This window comes from Leopardus geoffroyi, chromosome A3, assembly GCF_018350155.1.
Source record: "Leopardus geoffroyi isolate Oge1 chromosome A3, O.geoffroyi_Oge1_pat1.0, whole genome shotgun sequence".
Lineage (NCBI taxonomy): Eukaryota > Metazoa > Chordata > Mammalia > Carnivora > Felidae > Leopardus > Leopardus geoffroyi.
Genome location: NC_059336.1, coordinates 41775955 through 41799328, shown reverse-complemented (window position 1 = coordinate 41799328; position 23374 = coordinate 41775955). Strand labels below are relative to the sequence as shown.

Here is a 23374-nt window from a genome sequence, read left to right as displayed (position 1 = left end):
TACGGGAACTTTTAATGCCCGTGTGTGGTGACAGCATACGTGGCATGGAACATGACATGTGAATGTCCACATCATAACTGAGTTATCACGGTGAGTTATTCGAGTCCCCAAGTGTCAAACAGGACCTCAGCCTCCATCAACCGCATCCCCAAGGGGGCTCCCTTCTCCCTACAGAGCTGGGGTGGGGGGGAATGTTTTCAGAGCTTTTGAATAGAACATGAAAGATTGCTGTATGGAGCAACTCTTCTGTCTCAAGTCTAACGGTCTCTGGGTGCCCAGTAAATAACAGTGGGAGGGGAAAAAAGGAGGTGGTTTAATTCGTATATGGACTTTCAGTTTGTGCTGATAGAACCATTTCTCACCTTCTGTATTTTCCAAGTAATTTCCCCAAAGCAGTACCAAAAATAAAAGAGGGTGGGGGTGGACAGGGAAGAAAAGAAAGTGGCTCTTGGCCTTGGATTTGATTTGGACAGCTTTTTGCCATCCATCACTGAAATGCATTCTCAACAGTTTTATAACCAGCTTTCCAAATTTAATATAAAAATTGCAAATCTACTCACCACCCAAATTATAATGCTACCAACCATAGCCATAGGGAGCATTCAGTAAGCCTTAGATAAATTCACCTGTACCAAGAGCTCAGCCCCCTTGGATTTTTAAATAGCAAACAGCTATGTAGGCAAAAATAGAACGCTTCCTGCCAGCTTCCTGACCTAGTATGTTATGAGAGACCAAGGTACCTCACTGTATGGTTTGCAACACACTGTTCCCTCCACCCAAGACATAAAACAGTATTTTAATTACTTCTTTCAAGTGTATGGGGAGCTGGGGGCAAAAGACTTCAGAATTTTCTGAGAAGCTTTTCACCAAACTAGGAAATTATGATTCAGTTAATCTGATGTGGGGCCTGAGAGTGGGTAGTTGGGGCCCCAGTTCCCCAAATAGTGCTCTCTGGACCACTGGTTAGTATGCTGCCTGTCATCTCTTTCACAGCCACCTTGGGAGCATTGGCTGATTTTTCATTATTATAGGTCACCAGTTCTAAAAGGTAATTTCCAGGGACCAATCATCTTGTCAAAATTAAGGATAGGCTACGTTAAGCCTAGGCAGTGGGGGCATGTTGATTGTTTCTTTGACCACCAAAGACTGTGAAGCATAGAGTATCAGGCTTTCCTCTGCAACTGGCAAGGAGACTTTTATAACAACGGGTTGGACCCATTTGCACATTATGAAATGTAAGTACACCAAGGAGTCTTAAAGGTTTGGGCACTCCCAAACCTCATGGGGACTCTTGAGGACTCATGGGGTGCCTGGGTGGCTCAGTCAGTTGAGCATCAGACTCTTGATTTCTGCTCAGGTCATGACCCCAGGGTTGTGCGATCGAGCCCTGCTTTGGGGGCTCTGTGCTGAGCATGGAGCCTGCTTAGGTCTCTCTATCTCTCTCTCTCTCTCTCCTCCCACTTGGCCCCTTCGCCGCTCATGCTGTCTGTCTCTTGGAAGGAAGAGAAGGAAGGAAGGAAGGAAGGAAGGAAGGAAGGAAGGAAGGAAGGAAGGAAGGAAAGAAGGAAGGAAGGAAGGAAGGAAGGAAGGAAGGAAGGAAGGAAGGAAAGAACGAAAGAAGGAAGGAAGGAAGGAAGGAAGGAAGGAAGGAAGGAAGGACACTTAAATGCTCAGTTTTGTTGAAAGTCACATCAAGACTTGGGGTATAGGCAAAGTTCATGTCTCTTCATTCCTAGTCCTCTTTCTGTGTTTTCAATCTTCCTCTCCATGACCTTGGTCATTCATGAAAGGGGAATTTTCAGAGTGCCCCAGATGAGACCAAAGAGGAGAACATCTCTTCTCTGCAAAAATCTGTTAGTTGAATATCATGACAAAGACAGGTTCTTGCCATGTCTCAGTCCCTGAAAGAGACAAGTAACATCATAATAAGAGATAGAAAATGCAAGCATCTGAGTTAGTCCAACTGTATAATTATTCTTAAATATGCAACATTAAACTCTCACATATCTGAAACATTTCTCACTTTCAAAATTGTTGCAGCATATATGAATGTCCTCAAATCTATCTTCACTGGCCCCTGCCTGAATAAGATTGATACTGGCTTTGGGAGGCTTTGTGTGATTGCATTTTAAAAAGTTATCATCTTTATACAGAATATGACCAAGTCCGTGCAGTCTTAACTATGTTCCCAGCGATGGTTTTGTACATAGGATGACTCCAAGTTTTAGCACTTCAGTGACAACAGGACAGCAGCTCTGTCTGTGATATGTCCTCATTGTAATTGCTGGCTATACCATGTGGACCACCAGCAAAGAGTCCTGCCTTGTGCATTCATTTAGCAGATATTTGAGGAAAGTCTAGTATGTGCCTGGCTGTGGGCAAGATAGCAGGTATTCATCAATATTGTGTGGTGTGCTTATTATGAGAGGTCTGTTGTCATTGCTCCTTTAATAATCCACCCAGATTGTTCTGAAGAGTTGCTCTTTCATGCCTCTAGTGAAACTTGGAGGAGAGTTCCTTTTTTGTTTGTGAGTATATTTCTCAGTGACAGCTGTTCTTATAAGACCTTGGAAATTGCTATTAATTTTGAGTAGCCAGAAATGCTCCCACTTAGTCAGCTGTGAGAATTATAGCAGCCCTTTGATGAGTTTTCATTATTTGCATTTCTCAAAAGCTGGAGTGGCTAAAATTCACAGCCACAAACCTGCAGGGTGTGGATGTTTCAAATGCTGTCAGTCATCATGTAGGTATGTCTACTTACAAAAGTCAGGTTATAGCTGATTTGACCACTTAGAGTGCCAGGTAGAATTTCCCCCCTTAATCTTTAAAAATCAGGTACTAGTTAGGTAGCCAAGTGTTATGGGAGTAAGGGAAAAAAAAAAGAAGAAAGAGCTTTGTAAATGAGGAATGAAAATAAAGTACACTTTTATTAGGTGGTAACAGAAGTCAAATGTTTTTCTTTCATCAGTAAGGATTCCACACTTTATTAGTTGTTTTCGGTTTTCTTTCAGTGATTTATAATCCAGTTTTAGCAGCTTAATTGTTATGAAATCATAAAAGATAAACAAGGCTTTTTATCACTCATTTAAATTTCTGTATAAGGGCTGCCATTATTTATATTCAAAGAAATAATGATCCCATTTATCAAAATCTATGCTGTTGCCTCCAAGACCACCTGGGCTTAATATAGGGTCTGGCTCACCCGAAAAGTGAACTTGGCCAAGAGAGAAAGGCTTATAATAAAATCAAACGTTACCATTGCATTTAATTTATCTTCGTGATGGCAGCAGACTGGCCAACCTATCTTATTATAATCTAATAAACATTGGAGTCAGCATTTGGGCATGATGGCTCTTTGAAGATAATTGAGCTGTGTGAGTTCACTGGGAGTCAGAAAGGGAAAAACCAACTCTGAGATCATTAAGATCATTAAGAAATATTACAAAGCAACAGAGAATGCGGACACTATCGCTGATACATATGCACATACATACATAGCTCACCAACTTCATGGATGAATGGATTCTCCATGCTTTCATTTTCCCAAAACTGAAATTCACAGGCAATTCCATAAAATGGCTGCTGGTTGTAAGCAATTATTACTTGTCTTATCTGATGCTGTTGATAGTTCTTCATACAGATCTGTTGTTCAGCCTGCAAATTAGAGGCTTGTGGGTTCAAACATTCAAAAAATTAACAACTCGGGGTTTTAGACTCTACAGTCACTGAAGAAGGGAAAGACAAATTTCATTGGAAGTCAGTAGGCCTCAAAATTACTGATTTCATTTTTCTAATGGCTTTTATTTCAATCTTTTTGTCTTTAGAATATGTTTTATTTACTGAATTGCAGAACAAGCTTGTCATTATGTTTCTCTCAGGCCAAAGAAATGTGCTGTTTTAGCCTCATTTGTTTGTTTCCTGTGTTTTAGTCTGCATAATCACATTTCATAATTATACAAAGTAGGCCATAAGGGCTGTTAAGTTTTCTTCCAGTGTTCTCCAGGCCTACCATGTCTTCCACAAATATCCAATTTATTTGATCTCCGTCATCATTTTTAACTTAAACGTACAATTTTCCCATAAGAGCTCAAATATCTTTGTATCATTTCCCACTCCTGCTGCAAAGATAATGGTTGTAGCAGGAAAAGATACCATTTTAAGGAATTTCTCATGAATACTGCATTCCCGTTTGTATCTGTCCTTTTTCTATTCTACAACCTCTTGAAAAGTACCGTGCTTCATGATTATAAATCCGGCCCTATTTCCCTTCTACATACCTTTGCCTTTCTTCAAATAAGAATGCTGTGAGGATTTTGCAGGAAGTCAGGACATTCCTCAGAGGCAATGTAGCCAAGTATCTCTGTGGTATCCAAATGCTACTCCTTCTTACTCAGCATACAGAGATTTTCATCATCAGTACTTGAGTTACAGAATTTCAGAGCTGAACAGAAACTTAAAACATCTTAGGTCAACTCCTTCATTTTAATAGGTGATAAAACTGGGTTTTTTTACATCGCTCGAGAATATACCAGCAGCTCCGTGCTGAACTGAGACTTCAAAATCTGATTGCCCCAAATCCCAGGTTATTAAAAGAAAAAGACATATGGCGCTAATTTAACTGTTCCATTAAATCTGTAAAGAGAATAATCACTTTTTACTGTTTCTATAAAGATGATGCATGCTCATTTATAAAAATTTCACGTAATACAGAGAGAAAACAACAGATTGCCCCAAATCATTCTCTAAATATAATTAATGTTACTATTTAATGAACATTATCTTACATACTTAAATGAATAGGCACAGATAAAAGGATGGATATATAGATTGATAAAAAACTAAAATGAGAAAAAGAATAAATAATTTTATAACATTAGGGTCATTCTAAATATCGTATCTTTAGTTGCAAACGGTAAGTTTAATTTTACTTGAATTTGTCAGAAGTGAAAGAAAATGAAATTGAAGAAATTACTGAACTTCAAATTAAATGTTGCTCCACAAGAAGTTTTAAGTTCTCTAAAATATATAGGACTTTAAGAAAAAAGATTATAAACAAACATTAGAATTTAGTTGCTAGTTTTCAAATGTGTTTCTAGTTTACAAATGACCAGTTGTGTTTCCCTTTTATGAATGATCAACTGACTCTTCTAACAAAGTTAAGATCAGTACACTTATGTTTACTCCCATCTCCCAAATTTTAAGTCATTTTGTATTATCTTTTTACACTGTCAAGATATATAGCATTCACATTCTTTTATACCTAAATTCATATAATTATATATTATTAAACATTGTACATAGACTTATATAATTATATATTATTAAATGTTGTGATTTAAAAAAAATTTTTAACATTTATTCACTTTTGAGTGACAGACAGAGCATGAGTGAGTGGGGTGGGGGCAGAGAAAGACGGAGACACAGAATCTGAAGCTGTCAGCACAGAGCCCGACACAGGACTTGAACTCACAAACCGTGAGATCATGACCTGAGCTGAAGTTGGATGCCCAACTGACTGAGCCACCCAGGCGCCCCTAAATATTGTGATTTTAAATAGAGGGGACATTTACTTTACCATAATTTCTTCATTCCTGAGATCTTTGTATTGTGCTATCTCTTGGTTATTTTTTGATCATCCAGTACATTTTTGAAAAGATGCAGCTTGATGTGTTTTACCAGAGTTCTTGTGTGCTTGAGAATGTCTCTCTGTGGCCTGTGCACTTGAAAGACACTTTGGTTAGGCATAAACTCTTCGGGTCATGTTGACTTTTCCCTTAGCACATTTCATTTTGCATTGTCCCTTACTCTCTATACTACATGCTAATCTGTGTTTTCATTGTGTTCATTCTAGGTTTGTTTCTTCTACTGGGGCTTTCATTCTAATAAGTGTTTTTTGCTTTTTCCCCATTCTTTGTGGAGTGCTTCTGGCCCACTTTTTTTTTTCTTTTTCTCTTTTTTTTAGTAGGTTGTGGGTAGGGAGAGGTAGATAGTGAGGGTGTGGTGGTACTGATTTTTCAATCAACTTTTTTTCTTTTTTTCTTTTTTTTTTTGGCTTGTCAGTTTTTGCTGAAAGCTGGACATGGTGTATTGGATGAAAGGAATTGAGGTAGATAGGCCTTCGGTGTGAGGTTTTATGTTCATTGGCTAGAATCCAGGCTGTGCTTGCTGTTTGCTGTAGCTGTGGTATCAGAGGCTACCGTTTTCCCAGGTGCCCTTGTTTTGGTCTTCCTGGTCTTTGGGTTTGGCTAAAGACTTCTTCAGTAGAGCCTGGGGCTTGTAGCTCTTTCCGCTGTAATCAGGAGGCCTCTTGATGTGGTGGTGAGGTGTGGCCAGAGGGAAAGGGAAAAGCCTGCATTGGCCTTTGATCAGGTGTCCTCTTTTAGTGAGCCTGCTGTGGGGCATTTTACTTTCCCCAGGTTTGGTTATCCCAAAGCGCTTAGATTCTGGTACAAGTTTCCCTTGAGGGCAGGCCATGTTAAGGACAACAGAGAACTTTGGGTGTATTTCAGAATGATTACTTTTTCTCTCCTGCTGGAAAGTAGCAGATTTTTCTCCCATCTCAGGATGAGAACCTGGCTGGACTCCTGGGGGTAAAACTAACAGAAGTGTGCAGACCCCACACGTACCCAGAGTTTTTAACTCAAATACTAGTCTGTACTGAGCCTCCAGTAATTCACCAGTTACAGTTTATTTATTTTTTAAAGTTTATTTATTGAGATTGAGAGAGAGAGAGAGAGAGAGAGAGAGAGAGAATGAACAAACGGGGGAAGGCAGAGAGAGAGGGAGAGAGAGAATCTCAAGCAGGCTCTGCACTATCAGCTCAGAGGCCTGTGTGGGGCTTGATCTCACAAACCGTGAGATCATGACCAGAGCCCAAATCGAGAGTTGGAGGCTTAACCCACTGAGACAGCCAGTGCCCCTCACCAATTACAGTTTAAATTGTTGCTGCCTCTCCTGGATCCAGCTACAGGCTTCTGCACCCAATAGGATATGGTTCTCAGTCTCTTCCTGCTTGTCTCTCTAGTTTGGGGACATTAGTTTGCCCCATGACCTCAGCTCTCTGATGGATCTACGAAGAGCTGTTGATTTTTAGTCTTTTCAGCTTTTTTCTTGTTGTGAGGGCAAGGGTGATGGCTTCCAAGCTTCTCAACGTGTCAGATCACAAGCCAGAAGTCCTATTTGAATAGTTTTAGATTTATAGCCTCCCCTGTTATTAACAACTTACACTACTATAGTACATGTGCCACAACTAGTGAACTAATATTGATCCATTATTATTGTTTACATTTTTGAGATTTTCTTAGTTTTTACTTAACATCCCATTTCTGTTCCGGGATCCCATCCAGGAATCTGTCTTACATTTTATTGCGACACTTTTTTATACTTACCTAATTTTGATGACCTTGACTTTATTGAGGAATGCTGGTCAGGTATTTTACAGAATGTTCCCTGTTGGGATTTGTGTAATGCTTTTCTTGTGATTAGAGCTGTGGGTTTGGGGAGGAGAGAACTACAGAGGTAAAAGTGCCATTATGATCATGTCAGATGAAAGGGACAAACACTGTCCGTGGGGCTTATCACTGTTGATACTGATCTCGATCACCTGGCTGAGGTTTCTCCCAGTTTCTCCCCCGGAATGTTACATGGCTTCCCCCTTTTCTACACTTACTCTTTGGAAGGAAGTCCCTGTGCACAGCACACATTTTAGTCATGGAGAGGTATGTTCCACGTCCTTCAGGGTGAGATAGCCACAAGTTATTTGGAAATCTTGTGCGTGGAGGGCTTGTCTTTCCTTTCCCGTGTCTGTCTTTATTCAGTTGTTTGCTTGTCTGGTCATATTTTGGCTATAAGCCAATACTAGTTTTTTTGTTTTGTTTTTTTAAATTTTGTTTTCAGATTATTTCATCTTTGGCCTTTAGGAGCTCTTTCAGTTAATGCTTGTGCTCCTTTGTAACACTCCATCTTTGTGCTTTGAAGTTTCTGGGCACTTCCTTTTGGGCACTATGAGATGCTTCAGGCTTAGCTTACATCTTCCCTGTCCCAGTCCTTGAGTCAGCCATTTGTTTCAGAGCTGGCTCGCTTTTCCACCCCTCTCCCCTCACGGTCTCTTCCTTCAACCTGTGTACTTCTTCAGCTCTTCTTTTGAGATGATTTTTGTGGTTTCTGCAAGACCATGAGTAACTTCTTTCCTTTTTTTTTTTTTTTTAAAGTTTCTTTCTTTTAAGAGAGAGAAAGACAGCATTTGCAAGTGGGGTAGGGGGAAGGGCAAAGAGAGAGGGAGAGAGAGAATCCTAAGCAGGCTCCACACTGTCAGCATGGAGCCCGACATGGGGCTCGATCTCACAACCATGCGGTCATGTCCCAAGCCAAAGTCAAGAGTCAGATGGGCTCCCAGCTGACTGAGCCCCCCAGGTGGCCCATGAGTGACTCCATGTCTGAACCCCTCTGGCTGTCTCTGGCCCGTTCTTCATGTGGTGGTGGTTCTTTATCTGCCTTTGCTTACATGTCCCTCATCCTCCTTCTCACCCCTACTCATTTAGTCATTGTACCAGTCTGGGTTCCTCCTAATGGCATCTCATCTTTCAGTGCAGCGGACTAATGGCTGGGGGAACAGCAGCGTATCCCGGGGCGAGGGGAGGACAGATACTGGCGATGATGAAGGCAGCAACCTACTACGTGCCTGACCTTCTGCCTGGGATTTTTCTGAATCTCTTTCCACCGGTTTTGTCTTTGTGACACATACTGTCTTCCTTTCTGGTGTTCGTGAGGGCTGTGGGATCACTGTGGGGTACACGCTTGGCCTCAGACCTTTCCTCTCCTTAGTAGTGTGAGCTTCCCCAGGTCCTTCCCCACCCCCACAGCCCTTACCCGCCTTCCTCTCGCTGCGGCTGTCCCCTGCCTTTTCCTCGTCCCCAGATTTAGCCCTTTAATCGCAGTGTAGTGGGCTGCCCGAGAGTTTGCATGCCTGCCTTGGTGGGCAGCTCATGATGTCAGCGGTCTGGGGGCGAGGTGAGGGTGGCCCCGGCAGCTCCCCGTCTCCCCACTCCCGACAAGCTTTCCCTGGGTGCTGCCCAGGCTGCAGGGCAGAGCCCTGCCACTTTCCTAGTTTGGAGACACAGTGTTTCCTTTTCATCTCTTCTCTTGTTTTTCGTGCTTTTGAAGGGGAACAAATAAAGCTCCGCCAAAATAAATATAATTATTTTAATGGAGGCAGTATTTTTTTTTTTTTTTTTTTTACCTTCAACCAGAACTGTTCCCTCACATCTTATCGTTTGTAGAAAGGTTATTTTCTGGTAGAATCATACTTTCCAACACGAGACACCCTCTCCATGAGAGTTATAAGGGGGAAATCATGGCCCTTGTTCTTTATGAAAATGAAAGTGTAAGGAAAGTCATTTTTCCCTCGTTACTGAATCCCAGTATGTTGATAATTTGTATATGAATCACATTTACCTGAGTCGCTCTCGAATTTAGTTACTGTAAGGAATATAGAACTTAAGGAACTATGATTTTTAGAAATGTAGGACACTGTGTTTCCTTTATCACAGGTTACAAAGGCAATCAAAGAGGACATTGTCCCCCGCCTACAGATTGCCATTCACTGTTCCTGACAGTGTCTCTCATGGAAATCAAATCTAGACCATCTGCTAGATTAAAAAATAAGTCGATAAAAATGAAAGTTTGTGAATATAAAGAACTTGAAAAGAAACAAAAACGTCCAGCAAATATAATTTATCTTATTTACAAATTTCTGTTTAACATGAGGAAACCAAGCAAGCAAACAGAAGATGTTGATGTATGTCAGACATGAGTAGAGAAATCAGGGACAGTTCGGAACCGCCCCCTTTCTAACCCTTTCTTGTGTTCTTGTTGGAAATGTTACTTTTCAGACAGCAACACTTTGGGCAAAATGGAAGAGTTTTTCTTTTTTTTGTTTGGCGTGTTTATGTGTGTTTGTTTTTTGTTTGTTTGTTTTGCCCATTTGTTTGTCTGTTTTGGCTCTCCAGGCACTTTATTTAAACTGACCAGTGGCTTTGTTGATCTTGGTAAATTATCCTTTTTAAAAAATTTAAGTAATTCACAATCCAGCCATGAAACCTACGGAGGATTGCTTCTGCTGTCTGTTTTAACAGAAACGAGGCAGTCACTTTGTTCTTGAAGAGAGAAAAAGTTCAGGTTCCTTCTCTGTTCTAGAGCTCTAAACTCTTCTAAGGATTTTTATAATGTTACTGTCTTTTTTTTTTTAAATATAATTTATCGTCAAATTGGTTTCCATACAACACCCAGTGCTCGTCCCAAGTGCCCTCCTCCATGCATAATATTACTGTTTTAAGAACGAAGCAGTAATTCCTGTCTCCTTCCCCTAGTGCAGGCAAAGACTGTGATGGTCCCTTTTCCTTATGGAGGATGGGCTGATTCAGATGGCCGAGTGTGGCTCTGTGTTCTGGGTCAACAGCTGTTGGTTCCCAAATGGCTTCCTGCATCACCTGGCCCCCATTCACTGTCGTATACTTTTTAATATTAGATACTTCTAGTTTAGTATTATTTTTGAGTAAGAGAAATAGCCTTTGAAAGAATATCGGTTTGATATAGCCCACTGACAGTCCATCAAATGAGAATACTTACCCTTGGCAGGTAAAGCAGATGGAAATGTATCTTTGCCCTAGTGGTCGCTTAAAAATGTCAAAGTTTTATGCAGGGTTTAACCAGATGAAATTGCTGATATTCAACCATTTTTAACTTACAAAATTGGCAATTTCATCTCATTTAGCCTAAGAGCTTATAGATAGCAAGGCTTAAACACCGGTGTTAAGATTCTCTAAAAAGGAGAAATCAAGGTCATTTCCATTCTCTCAGAAGGAAGAGAGTTGGAGAGCTGTTTCTGATGTAAATATAATTATTTTAATGGAGGCAGTATTTTTCTTTTATACTTTGTCTCACAGCCTTGCCTTTCTACTTTAATTTGCTCTGTGCCCCAGCCCCACCAAAAGCACATGGACCCACTAGTGTGCATTTCTATCATGATTCATACTGGAATTTCTGCCCCCGTTCCTTCCTCTCTTCAGCTGTGTATAAGGATAGCCACCGTTATTCCCAGTTTTTATTGTGAGAGGAGTAAGCTGACAGGAACGGACTAATCTCATAGGACCGATCCCAGGATGGACTTCTGGGAGCCTGCCTCCCAACCCAGCCCCTTTCCTGTTACCCCCCACTGCTGTTGCTCTCCCGCATGTTCCCATTCCCTTGTTGGGTACCAGTCTTCATGGGGTTCTGTTCACAGCTCTTGGAACTGTTGGCCACTGCTTAGCAGCTATACATCACTCTTCTGGTTTAATATTCTTAAGAAGGGGTTACTTTTTTTCTTCTGAATCCTAGATTCCCAAGGACTTGAAAGGGGTTTTTCTGTACGTTGCAGGCACCCTCTACAGCACTGTTGTGAAACACTCAGAGTCAGCGCTGATTCCTTGTCTCAACTCAGCCACGCCATGACTGTTTAAGTCTAGAACTAACTGTGTTTCCTGGTCTCTGAAGTTAAGTGGTTGAATATTATAGTCCTCTGATTATATGCCCGAAAGTTGTTAACAGGTGTCCTTTTCTTCTTAAAAATCTGAACGACAGCATTACACATACTTTATACATGCCTGTTTCACAGGGTGGTTATTAACAGCACAAAATTTTATCCTCCCTCTCAGAATAGAGTATTGCTGTTGACAACGAGGACAGCTAAATGCTTGCTCCCCACCCGGTTCAGCTGCCTCAAGTCCTGTTAGTGCCCCATTTCTGATTGAGCACACAAACGTGACTATAAATTTCCCCTGACAGAAACCACATCATCTCATCAGCCATATAAGAAAATGACAAAACAACCAACTGTGACAGCATGCCTGCCAAGGTTTCAGCGTCAGTGCTGGGGGGAAACACACTTGTACAAGATAAAATCGGGGCTAGATAAAGCCCAAAAGACAAGCTCTGGTGTACCTGTCTTCTCGAAACTGCAACAGCTGGGAAGTGTGTTTTTGCCAGCGAGGCCAAGGTTCCAGAAAACCCTTTGCTCCCCGAGGCCACATCACCAGTCCAGGGATGGAGAGAGGGTCCAAGAGGATGTGGCATGCTGCTTTTCTTGTAATGAGCAGATCTCTAGCAAATCGTAACAGTAGCTAAGGTCCATCTGTCATTATTTCACTACATCTTCACAGAAACCTGGGGAAGTTTAGGACCGTTGTCTGCCGCCTTTCCGCAGGGAATATTTAGGCAGAGAGAAACACAGCCAGTCAGCTAGATAGTGGTCAAGCCAAGATTCAGACTGGGTGTGCCTTACCTCAGTACCCAAGGTCTTTCACTTTACCTTGAACTGATTTTAAAGCTCCGTGTCATCACCAAAATTGGAACGTGGTGAGAGTAGGAGGAGAAGAGGTGCTCCATGCCACCCACCCCAAGTTTTCTCTGCTTTGGTACAACGCTAGAGTGTGAAAGGAGTAAACATCTTCCCAACCTCAGTTAACTTTAAAAAAGGACATTAAGTCATCAAAGATACCTTGATGAGAGTTAACAAGGAGAATTGCTATTAATAAGAAAACAGAAGATACCTTAGATACCTAATAAAAGATGACAAAAGAGTTGAGCAGACACTTCCCCACAATGACCAACCAGATGATCAGTGAGCATGTGAAAGTGACACTCAACGTCATTAGTCGTTAGGAAAATGTAAACTGGAGCCACAGTAGAGATCAGTGCCCACCCAATGAAATTGCAAAGACAAACCAGAGATGGACCAGATATTGGCAAGGATCTGAAGCAACTGGATCTCTCAGTCCCTGCTCATGGGAGTGTCAGGTGGTTAAACCACTCCAGAAAACCATTCGGTAATTCCAACACAGCTGAACACTTTCATACCCTGTGACCCAGCATTTTTACTCCCAAGACTCTGACCAGCAGAAATCCCTGCATATGTTCATCAGAAGGCCTTTGGGAAAATGTTCATAGCAGCACAATTCCTAATGGCCCCAAACTAGAAACTAACCAGTAGCCCAGTAACACAAGACTATTAAACAAATAAATGGTGGAATGTTCGCATAATGGAATACTGTGTAGCTACAAGAATGAGCAAACTGTTGCTACACACAGCAAGGTGGATGGATCTCACAAACATGAGGTAGGGTGGTGAAGGCAGACACCAAGGAGTTCATAAAGCTCAAAAATAGGCAACACTGAGCCTCACTGTTAGAAGTCAGTCAGGCTAGCGTCAGTCTTTGTAGAGGGTGGGAGAGCAGGGCTGCGAGGCGGTGATTGGCGGGGCCTACGGTGCTGAGCATGTTCTCTTTCTTGATCTGGGTAGTAGCTTCAGTGTGTTGAGATGTTGAAAATTTACCAAGTTCACTTATGTGCACTTTACGTATATTCTTCTACTTTAATACTGAGCTTTTCAAGCACTAAACATATAGGTGCCGGGTCTTAATTTTTGACTGCCACTGCGGTAATAAAAATTTAAATCAACTAAGAGATTTACATGTGTATAAAACAGGGATTTTGTGACACACTGTGACATATGTTTTGGAAGAAACGTTAATTTTTTTTCCTGTATAATCCTTCATCAGCCTCTCAGTTTGTCTGAACTCGACAAGGTGAGGAAGGCAGGAAATAGTGAATTTCACCAACACCAGCAATTATTGCTCCGCTTAGCATTCATTTGACGAGAGCGGCACTGGCTGGTCAGGTGCTCATCAGATTATGGAGTTCTTTCTTGCCTCACGGCCTACAATAAAACTTATCTTTTTATTACGATTTTAATACCTCCAAGAAGAGAAGCACAAAGAAAATAACCATGAAATCCCGAGACCTGGCTAAAAACAAATCCTAAACCTTTATTCTCTAAAGAACAAGGAAAAGATTCAAAGAGAGGTCCTCCCTTCACACGGGAATTCTTCATTTGTAACCATAGCTATAAAAAGGCAATATGGAATGTTTAAGGAACCTGAACAATGGTCTCAGAATGTTTTACAGAATATTCCAGTACTGTGCAAGGTAAGCTTTCATTCCTAGCACAAAAATAATTGAATTCTAGGCGCGAGGAGGGGACTAAAAGAACAAACTTGCGTTTTAACAAATAAAACTTGGGAAACACCCATCTGAGACAAAATATTGGGACTAAGACCTGTCCTTTCTCTGAGTTCCCATCATCTCTCCTCCTCATTTGACCATTGTGGAGTCCTACCCTGTCCGTTCAAGGTCACACAGTAGATTAGTGACTGAGTAGGGGAGGACCTACCATCTTTAAATTTCCAACCTCTTCCTCTTTTCACTCCATGATAGAGACTGCAGATAATAGATAAATAAAAGCCAAAGGTCGTAGGTATGATATTAATGCATCTCTTATAAAATATGTATTTCAGCTTGCTACCCTTGAGTTCCCTCCAAAGAAACTATTTGGAAACAAGGATGAACGAGTGATTGCTGAGAGGCGAAGTCACTTAGAGGTAACAGAATTAAGCTTTGCTTTCTCCGCATAGAAAATTTGCCATCTGATTGACCAGTGAGAATTGTTCCTGTTATACAAACACTATGGCTCTTGTTCACGGATGTGAAGGTGTTGTTTCATTAACAGCGGAGGTGGCTGCGGTGCATCGTAAAGTAACAACATTGGTTTACTTAAAGTGTCCGTCCTTAACCCCCCTCTGGTGTAACAGAACGTTTTTCCAGCTTTGAAGGAGATCACATTTCTTCTAAGGGTTAGGAAGCAGGCTGTGGGTGAGAGCTAACGATTCGCAGAGACAGATGGTCTGTAATACAGATTGAGGTACAAAAGCTTGCTGCAAGAAGCTTGAATTAATTAACTGAAGATAGATAGTATTGCATTATTGTTACTTTTTTGAGAGAGTTGGAAGCAAAAAGACACATACCTATTTTGGTCATGGTGAGGCTTTGTTTGACTTGTTTTAATTTATTCTTCTGAGCCAGCTACATATAGAACTTTGGCTCAGCACAGCTTGTTTTTCTGAGTGCCTCGCTGCCAATACACATTGTTGACTGCTTTATGTAGTTTGTATTCCTTTTCAAGATAGAGTTGCTTATTTGGTTGGAATCTAACGCTGAGGCTAAATCTAGGTGCTAAGGCACGGTCATAGGTATCCTGGGTTGTATCTCCTGCCGTTGTGCCGTTTTGCCTGGCTGGTGTCCCTTGCCACTGAGGCGGGCAGGATAAAATTACAAATAGCTGACTACAGTCTCATGTCAGCAAGCTTTCATGGGGCCTCTCAAATTCCTCTGTGCTACTTATTTAGGAGGAATAATAATAAGACCTGTTGCAAATGAAATCAAGTAAGAGAAGGCCCAAGAGAGCCCCTCCTGAATCATGAAGTGCTACATCAAAATTAGGTTCTATTCTCATTCCTGGTGACAGCCAGTTTGAAATGACTGCCCATGGGATCCACTTAATGCTAGTGAACCAAGGATTAGGGAAACATCCAGAGGCTGGAGGGTCCAGTGAGAGCAAAAGAAGGGGAGAAATGGGAAACTAAAATGAAAGATTAGGAGATTGTGGTCCATCAGGGGCAGCTTAGAGTTTTGAGATCCTCATATAGTCGCTCTGAGGAAAGAAGGATTTTCAGGGTGTAGCAATCCTTCCTGGCATTTGAGTTATACTGGAGGAATGATGCGTTTGAAGAGGTCCTGGGTCTATGAAGTCTGAGCTTTGAATGAATCATGGTAGGTTTCTAAAAATCATCTATGAGTTGGCATGACCCTGATACCCAACTGAAGGACTTGCCTTCAAGGGAAAGGTCATGGTGGTGAGCCTGCTTGATCAAGTTCTCTTAAAGGTTTGCTTTGTATCATACAAAAAAATGTACAAATAATGATAGAACTGGTGATGGTTTATTTATTTTTTTACCTAACCTTTACCCCCTTCAGTTATCTAGACTTGTTTTTAATGGAAGGGTGGAGCATGATAGTGTATAAAAACAAGTTTATAAACCAACAGGAAATATACTATTATCTTTCCTACTTCTCGGGGCTCCTGTTGAATTCACACGGCGCCCGGCTGTGCCACTACAGATTGGGCATCTTGTGTGTTGAGTATTTGTGAGCTCTGCCCTTGGTGACTCCTGTCTTTCCATTCCAGGTTTCAGGGTCAGAGCACAGCTCGGGGGCCTCTTTCATTCCTGGTATTTAGGTGGGCCCATCTTTGTTCTTTCTGTGCCTCCCACCCAATCACCTAGCCCTACTAAGCCATCAATTGTTAAGAACAGAATTCTGTATTGATGTCTCTACCTATACAAGGAGCCATTCCATTGCCTGTGACTGTTATTTACCTGTGGCTTTAGCCTTTAAAGAATGGATTCCATGCCTCGTAGAAATAGGCACATTTTAAATTAAATGCATTTTCCTTATGCTGACGGTTAAATCTTAGAGTATTATGTCCTTTTCAAGGAGCAAGGATAATTCAGTTTCACTTTAGTGGAAAATTAATCTGAGATTCTTGAGTTAATTTCCCACGACTATTGTATCTTTTTTTTTTTTTAATCTAACATCAGAAGCCACCATTTGATTTACTGTATTTTCATGTGAAAATTAACATAATTACTTTCCCTGAGTTTCTGTTCGATTTAATTCAGTATACATTTACTTAATTCCTAATACATGCTGGAGACAGTGCTAGGTATTATATAGAATAATTTATTTCCCTCTAAGAGCATATATTTAAATTCCTATATGAAACTTTACCTAGAGATAAAACTAAATACATAAATACGTACATAAAAATGGATTTCAGTAGACTACCTTTGTGCTAATACGCTCTATATACATAGTTTTGCTCAAACGAAATTATCTGACAATTTTTTAAAATCCAGAAACGCAACTTTATAAACCTCCTCACCCTAAGTAGGCTGTATAAAGTGGTGTTTTAAAGCAGGCATTCATTGGGCTTTGATCTGCCTTTCTATTAAAATAGTTCCAAGATTTAGAACTTGTGTTTAAGTTTATAGGCAGAAAATATAAAATATTTTCATATTAAAGACATAGACACCACGCTGGTTCTTCCCAAGCTATGTAACCTGTTAACAGTACTTATTTGTAAAAATGATGGGTAGTAACAGGAATTTCTAACCGTCATGAGATGTTTTGGAGGTTGAGTTTCTTACTTTGGAAAGAATGATACTAGCTGTGTATGTGGTGGTGGTGATGATGGCAGTGTGGGAGCCTGAGGGTTGTAGCCTGGTTATATTGCACCATAAAAGGTAGAAGTGAGTAAGAAGGCGATGATGGTCGATGGAGGGGTGTAAATATGGCTTCCAGTGCTAGCTCTCACTGATAAATTTGTATGTGGCCCACCCACACAAAGTTATTGGGCCAGCCCTAGTTTATACCTGGAGCCCCATTTTCCAGAATCTGGCCTGCTATTGCTTTGCATCTCAAGCTCGAAAGCTGCCCAGCACTTTTGCTCACAAAGAGCCATAGAATCTTTGAAGGTTTGTAATGTGGTTTATAACATTGCTTCCCTTGAGGCCCTGGAGGAACCAGCACAGTGTAGGTGTACGTGTCCTGGGCAGACCCTGCCATCAGGCAGTCAGAGGATTATGATGGCAACACTCCCCATGTGTGACTTGCTTCCCAGGCTCATACATCCCTTTTTGTAACTTGGATAGCAGCCCAGGAGACATATGCTGGCAGGTAAGATAGTGGAGGTGACAGGAAACGAATACATCAGTCTCCGCTTGATGAATTATTTTGAGAAGAAAGGTTCTGTTTACTGTATTTGAAACCAGGTACCATTAATATTAGGCTGAACCATAAGAAACTGCCATTGTTGTAGGTCAAAGTGACAAAATATTGGCAGAATCCTCTGCTTTCACATAATACTACTGCTATCTTCCATTTACCTGGGCATTCCCTAAGTACCAGGCATAAACAAAATGCTCATATAACATGTCATCTTCTCCCCCAGTTAGCTTGTGAGGTGAGCTCTGTTATCATCTCCATGTTGTAGGCAAGGAGATCTAGGAGGAGGAGGGGGACCAAGAAGGTCCTACCACCAGTCACTGACAAAGCCTCAGCCCACACTACGGCGTCTTTCAGAGCAAGCCCCTGTCATAATAATCAGCATGCTCGAAGTTTGGAATGGAATGGAGTCTTTCTGTAAAGGAAATGTCTTTTCCTTTGAGGAAACATCATCTTCCAGCATTACACCACAATGTTAACTAAGATCCATTGCCTCATTATTTATTCTTAAATACCTTTTTTTTTTTTTTCATTCAGCAAGTATTGAGCACCTACTCTGTACCAGGCAGTGTTCTACAGAACTCTAGAGCAACACAGTGTTTCTCATCTTTTTCCTCATCTCTTAACTGACCCTGACTATAGGAGTGACCTCTCATTATATTTTTGTGTAAGGAAAAATGCTTATCATAATTGTTGATTTTTAAATATTCACTTCATGGCTCATCAAAGGTTCTGAATCTCAATTGGTTATGGCTTTATTTTTAAATTAAAAAACATATTTTTAATTTTTATTTTTGAGAGAGAGAGAGAGAGAGAGAGAGCGAGAGCACGCAAGCTGGAGAGGGGCCAAGAGAGAGGGAGACACAGAATCCAAAGGAGGCTCTAGGCTCTGAGCTGTCAGCACAGAGCCCGGTGTAGGGCTCAAACTCACAAACCACAAGATCGTGACCTGAGCCAAAGTTGGACCCTTAACCGACTGAGCACCCAGGCGCCCCATGGCTTTGTTTATTTTTAAAGCATATGTCTACTGCTTTGTCAAATCATTACTATGCAGATTTATTTTCTATATGAATTGCCAAAGAGTATAAACTTAGAATATCTTCAGAGATTTTTGTGACTTTAAATATTTTATGCAAATATTATATCTAAAAAATACGTAGTACGTTATTATATGTATATCCAAATGGCTATCAAATTGAGTTCTAGTAAGAAAAATGTGGTTGGCCTTAAACACGGCTCTAGAATATACTGCTTCTCAGGCTGCAGTAGTAAAGAACCACTTATTTATGCTCTGTCATTTATTAGTACTTTCGCAAAATGAATGAACATTAATTACTAGAAACATGAAATGAAAAATGAAATAAAAAGGTCATATAAAATGCAAGCATAATTATTGAGCTTACTATATATAGATTCAATAGACATAAAAATACTGTTAAATTGCAATACAGGCCTCCAAAACACATACCACATTTTGAGTAGCACTATTCCATAATGTCCAGGAAACCTCCCCTCCACTTCTGTTAAGACTCCTGTCACTGTTTTGCTTGTACCAAGAGACGGGTTTATGTCCCAGACCTTCCCTGTTGTACTCTTTTCAGTTCCTTGGAGGCAGCAGAATTATCATCTCATTTGATTCTTAGCCTCCCGTGATATTTTTCACATGCTTCACAAATCCATTGAATTATTCAATGAATATCAGAAAATCTGCCCCCATTACCCCCAAATTAATGAGTTTTGTGTTTTGTTTTTGTTGATTGGTGAGAGGTACGTTTTTGGTTACTAATTTCAGGCAACATCATCATCTTACTTGGAAACATTTCTGCTAATCATCTTAACAGTCTATCATTTCAAGGAGTAGTCTGTAATTAATGAAAGTACGTGAAATCCTCTAAAACCATAAAGCTTTCAAGAATAATACAGCCACCTTTGGAAGTAAGAACCTGAGAGATTTCTAGGAAGTTTTCTTCAAAGTACTAAAGAGCATGCAGCAAGCCCAAGGCAACTTCTTTTTTTTCTTCCCCCTTTTCATCTTATATTCTAGGGCCCTGTTAAGGATAAAAAGTGGTGTAGTTGCTAAGCATGTGGGCCCTGGGGCAGATTATCCTGGTCTTGAATCCCTGTGCCTCCCCTTTGGACTTAATGCCACTGCTTCAGTTTCCTTCTCTGCAAAATAAGGATAAAGAACACCACCATCTTCCTAGATTTGACCTTAGGGTTAAAGGGGGTCATGCATGTAGCACAGACTCTAGTACAGAGAAGAACATTCCAGACTGCTGGGCAGTCCAATGATGACAGTGAAGATGGGGGTAGTGGTGGTGGTAACGACGATGACAACAGTGATGGAACCTTTGAGGCATGTTTAGATGTGCTTGAAGAGCCAGAGAAGGACAAGAGAGCACCGCCCTTCAGCAGCCATAACGTGTAACAATATGAGTATCTCAGTTTGTCCCATCTACTTGGAAAATCAGTGTCTGAGGGCAAAGACACCAACATTATGTAAGTATTCTTATTCATGGTGACACCTGGATATCAGGAATCTCTTGCTTTAATACCAGCCTTTCTTTCAGCCTGTAAAATTATACTCTGAAAACTAGAACTGGTTTTTGATGATTTAATCGTGGTCAAGCTGTTATTCATTGTGAAAGAGATAAGAGGCATAGGATCATTATGAAATGAGCACACCTCCTCCACATTTACTTGGCTTTTATTCACAGCTGGTTAGTTCTCTTTGCATGTTTCCTGGGTCATTGGCTGCAAGACTGCCCACTGTGGAGTCCCCAGCTCACACCTGATGCGTCTCCTGAGCTTCTTCCCCTGAACAAATAGACACAGGTCAGTGCCTTTCAGCACAGACGCCCAGAAACATACCTCCTTTCCGACAGTGTTAGGTTTAGTGGCTCACGGCACTAAGGGAGAACATATACAATGGGAAGTACGGGGGCATCCCAGCAAAAACATGTTACAAAGAACTTAAGGTAGGATTTGAGCTTGTTTTAGGTGATTTTGGGGAGTGTAAGAAAGTGGCGCTTTGCTCTGGACTGGTCTCTGGGCTGATTCTGTGAGTGTTTTAATAATTCTTATCTAGAGGGCAAGAAGAAGAGAGTGTTGTTAAAACTGTGATTGATGCGGCACGTCGGTGGCTCAGTTGGTTGAGTGTCTGACTCTTGATGAGTTCTGATTTTGGCTTAAGTCATGATCAAGCCCCTTGGGATCAAGCCCCATGAGATTTTCTTTCCATCTCTCTCTGCCCATTCCCTGCTTGCGCACGTGTGTGCTCTCTCTCTCTCTCTGTCTCTCAAAGTAAATAAATAAAACATTTTTTTAAAACTATGATAAAAAAGCAGTCAGCCATGTTAGCCAGAGTAGGGAGCTATTTGGGCATATTCATGGTTTGTACAGTGTTCATGTTTTTGTCTGTGTTTAGATGTGATAATGGAGCGGTCTTTGTGTGGGGGCGGGGAGGGGAAGGGGAGGCGCCTTCATGATCAGAGTAGCATTGTCCTGTGTTAGTATTCTTTGAAGTTGTTTATGGTTGACAGGAGAATGCTACAACTTAGCTGTGAGTACCAGGCCAACCCCTAGCTGTTTTTCTTGCTTTCTTTCTTTTTTTCTTACAATAAAGGGATGCCCAAAGTTACAGGTATAATCTTTCTAAATGGAAACAGTGCACTAAATGAAGAGCTGTTTCCAAAATAAAGTCTTGATAGTTCAACTGCCTTAGCTACCAAATACAGGTATTAGTGGTGATTGTCAGTCCTGATGCCACCACTAACCCCCACTGCCAAGAGTCACTTTTCTGGCTTATGGTGCCCGCCACACATACAGTCTGGTTCTCCTCTGCCTGTTCTACTTTAGTTTTATGTTAGCTTCAAACCTTAAATTTCTAACAACAGAATCATTTGTTTAGACGTTTTATAGGTTGAGCCCTGTCAATTTCAAAGTAAATTTCAGGAGGTAAAAATCCTTAAGTTTTCTCATTCATTTAGCTATCTTAAAGATATCCAGCAGTTCTGTGCTTAATTTAACATCTCTTCCGTCTACGTTCTGCTGATCTCGCAAAATGGATAATTGTAGAACCATTATTAAACGTAAATGTAAGAAATATTTCACACAAAGGACCATTTTCTTCCTCACTAATGTTTTTTTTTTTTTTTTCCTTTTGGTTTTCTGGTTGTTCACGTTAACTGTTTTCTGTTATTAGTCCATTACCATCATCGTCAGTAGCAAAGCATTTTTGAAGGGGGTTAAGTGGCTGTCAAGTGCATTAGAGGGGATGGAGCCAGTTTGACAGCTGTTTCATCTTGATGCTTCGTGGAGTCAGAAGAACTGAAAAGGCTGTGATACTGGGGCTAAGGTTAGGGAAGGAGACAGAAAACTATGTGATATTGGAATCATGCAGAAGGTTCTAGAGTCAGACCTGGGCTTGAAACCCAGTGTCCGTGTGAACTTGGCAAGTTTCTTCTGTCTCTGAACTTCAGTTTCTTACTAAGTGGCAGAACTAATATCTCTACTCTGTAGAGTTATTGGAATTACATGAGAAATCATATATACTGGGAGTAAGCCACGCCATAACGTGTGGGGAGAAGAATTATGAGAAAGAATGAACTCCACAGGTAAATTGCCAGTCAAGAAGTCATTTTATATGACAAAAACCCTTATCCTATCAATGTAAGTGGTGCTTCATGGTCACATCAAAGATCGTGAGTCTCCAATTGGAAGGAAAATACTACTTTGGTTTCCATGATTAGTTGTTGGTTTAGGAAGCCAAGATTAAATGTTACCCAAGAGAGTAAAGACTTTCAAATCCACATGGAGGCCTGGAGCGGGAAGGGAAGCACCCCCATACTGCCTTCAAACAGTTTTATTCTCTTGACATTTTTCTCCCTCTCTTCCTCCTGTTCTTCCTCCTCCCCCACACCCTCAAGGCATCCTGTATGGGGCAATGGCTAGCAACTCAGGAACTCAAAACACAAAGTGGAAAACTTGTTCTCCATCGTTGGGCTTGTGACCTAAAACTCTAAGCTGGCAATCAGGATCTCCATTTCTTTATTGATTATGATTAAGTCAACTGAAACATCTCCAAGCTTGGAGCACGTCCTTCAGTTCAGATGTCTTCTCCTCAGAGAGACCTAAGTGGAAGCAGCCTTGACCCATTAATCCCCACCATATCCCCCTATAGTGTCTTGATCACAACACTTAGTAGCAGTTGGAGGGAACTTTTGTCTGTTGGTTTGGCTTTTAAATGCTTTATATTTTACTAGAAGGTAAGTTCTGTGATGACAAGGATTCTAGCTGCCTTGTGTATTTGTTTCCTCAGTGTCTAGAACAGTATCTGGCCCTTAATAGATTCTCAGCAAATGTTTGTTGAATGAGCAGTTAAAGCCATGCTGAACAGTATATGCACATATTCTGAAAAAAAAATTTTTTCTTTTCTCAAAAAGAGAGCATGTGTTTGAACTTGGGTTTGAATGCCAGCTCTGCCACTTTGTAGTACGCCACTGGGCAAACTCCTTACCCACTCTGAGTTTCATTATTCTCAGTGTAGAATAGGATCAAATGAGAACAGTATGTAAAAAGTACCTAATAGAAGGTGTAACCCATAATACATCCTTAATTGATACAGGATAATGGTTAAAAATGTACACTATACTTTCCA

General features: G+C 40.9%; 1 protein-coding gene across 5 annotated transcripts in view; it reads left to right on the top strand.

Annotated features, from left to right (window-relative positions):
• KIF16B (kinesin family member 16B) overlaps window positions 1-23374 on the top strand; it is a 288439-nt gene that overhangs the window by 241987 nt on the left and 23078 nt on the right. For 4 of the 5 annotated variants that reach the window (XR_006703358.1, XR_006703357.1, XM_045445356.1 and 1 more), the window contains one exon: window positions 14391-14474. The exons of the other annotated variant lie outside the window; for it this stretch is intronic. Coding sequence is in view for 2 of the 4 variants with exons in the window: in XM_045445356.1 (XP_045301312.1) it covers window positions 14391-14474 (84 nt within the window). In the remaining 2 variants the exon portion in view is untranslated. The remainder of the gene's footprint in view (window positions 1-14390; window positions 14475-23374) is intronic. 5 annotated transcript variants of the gene reach the window in all.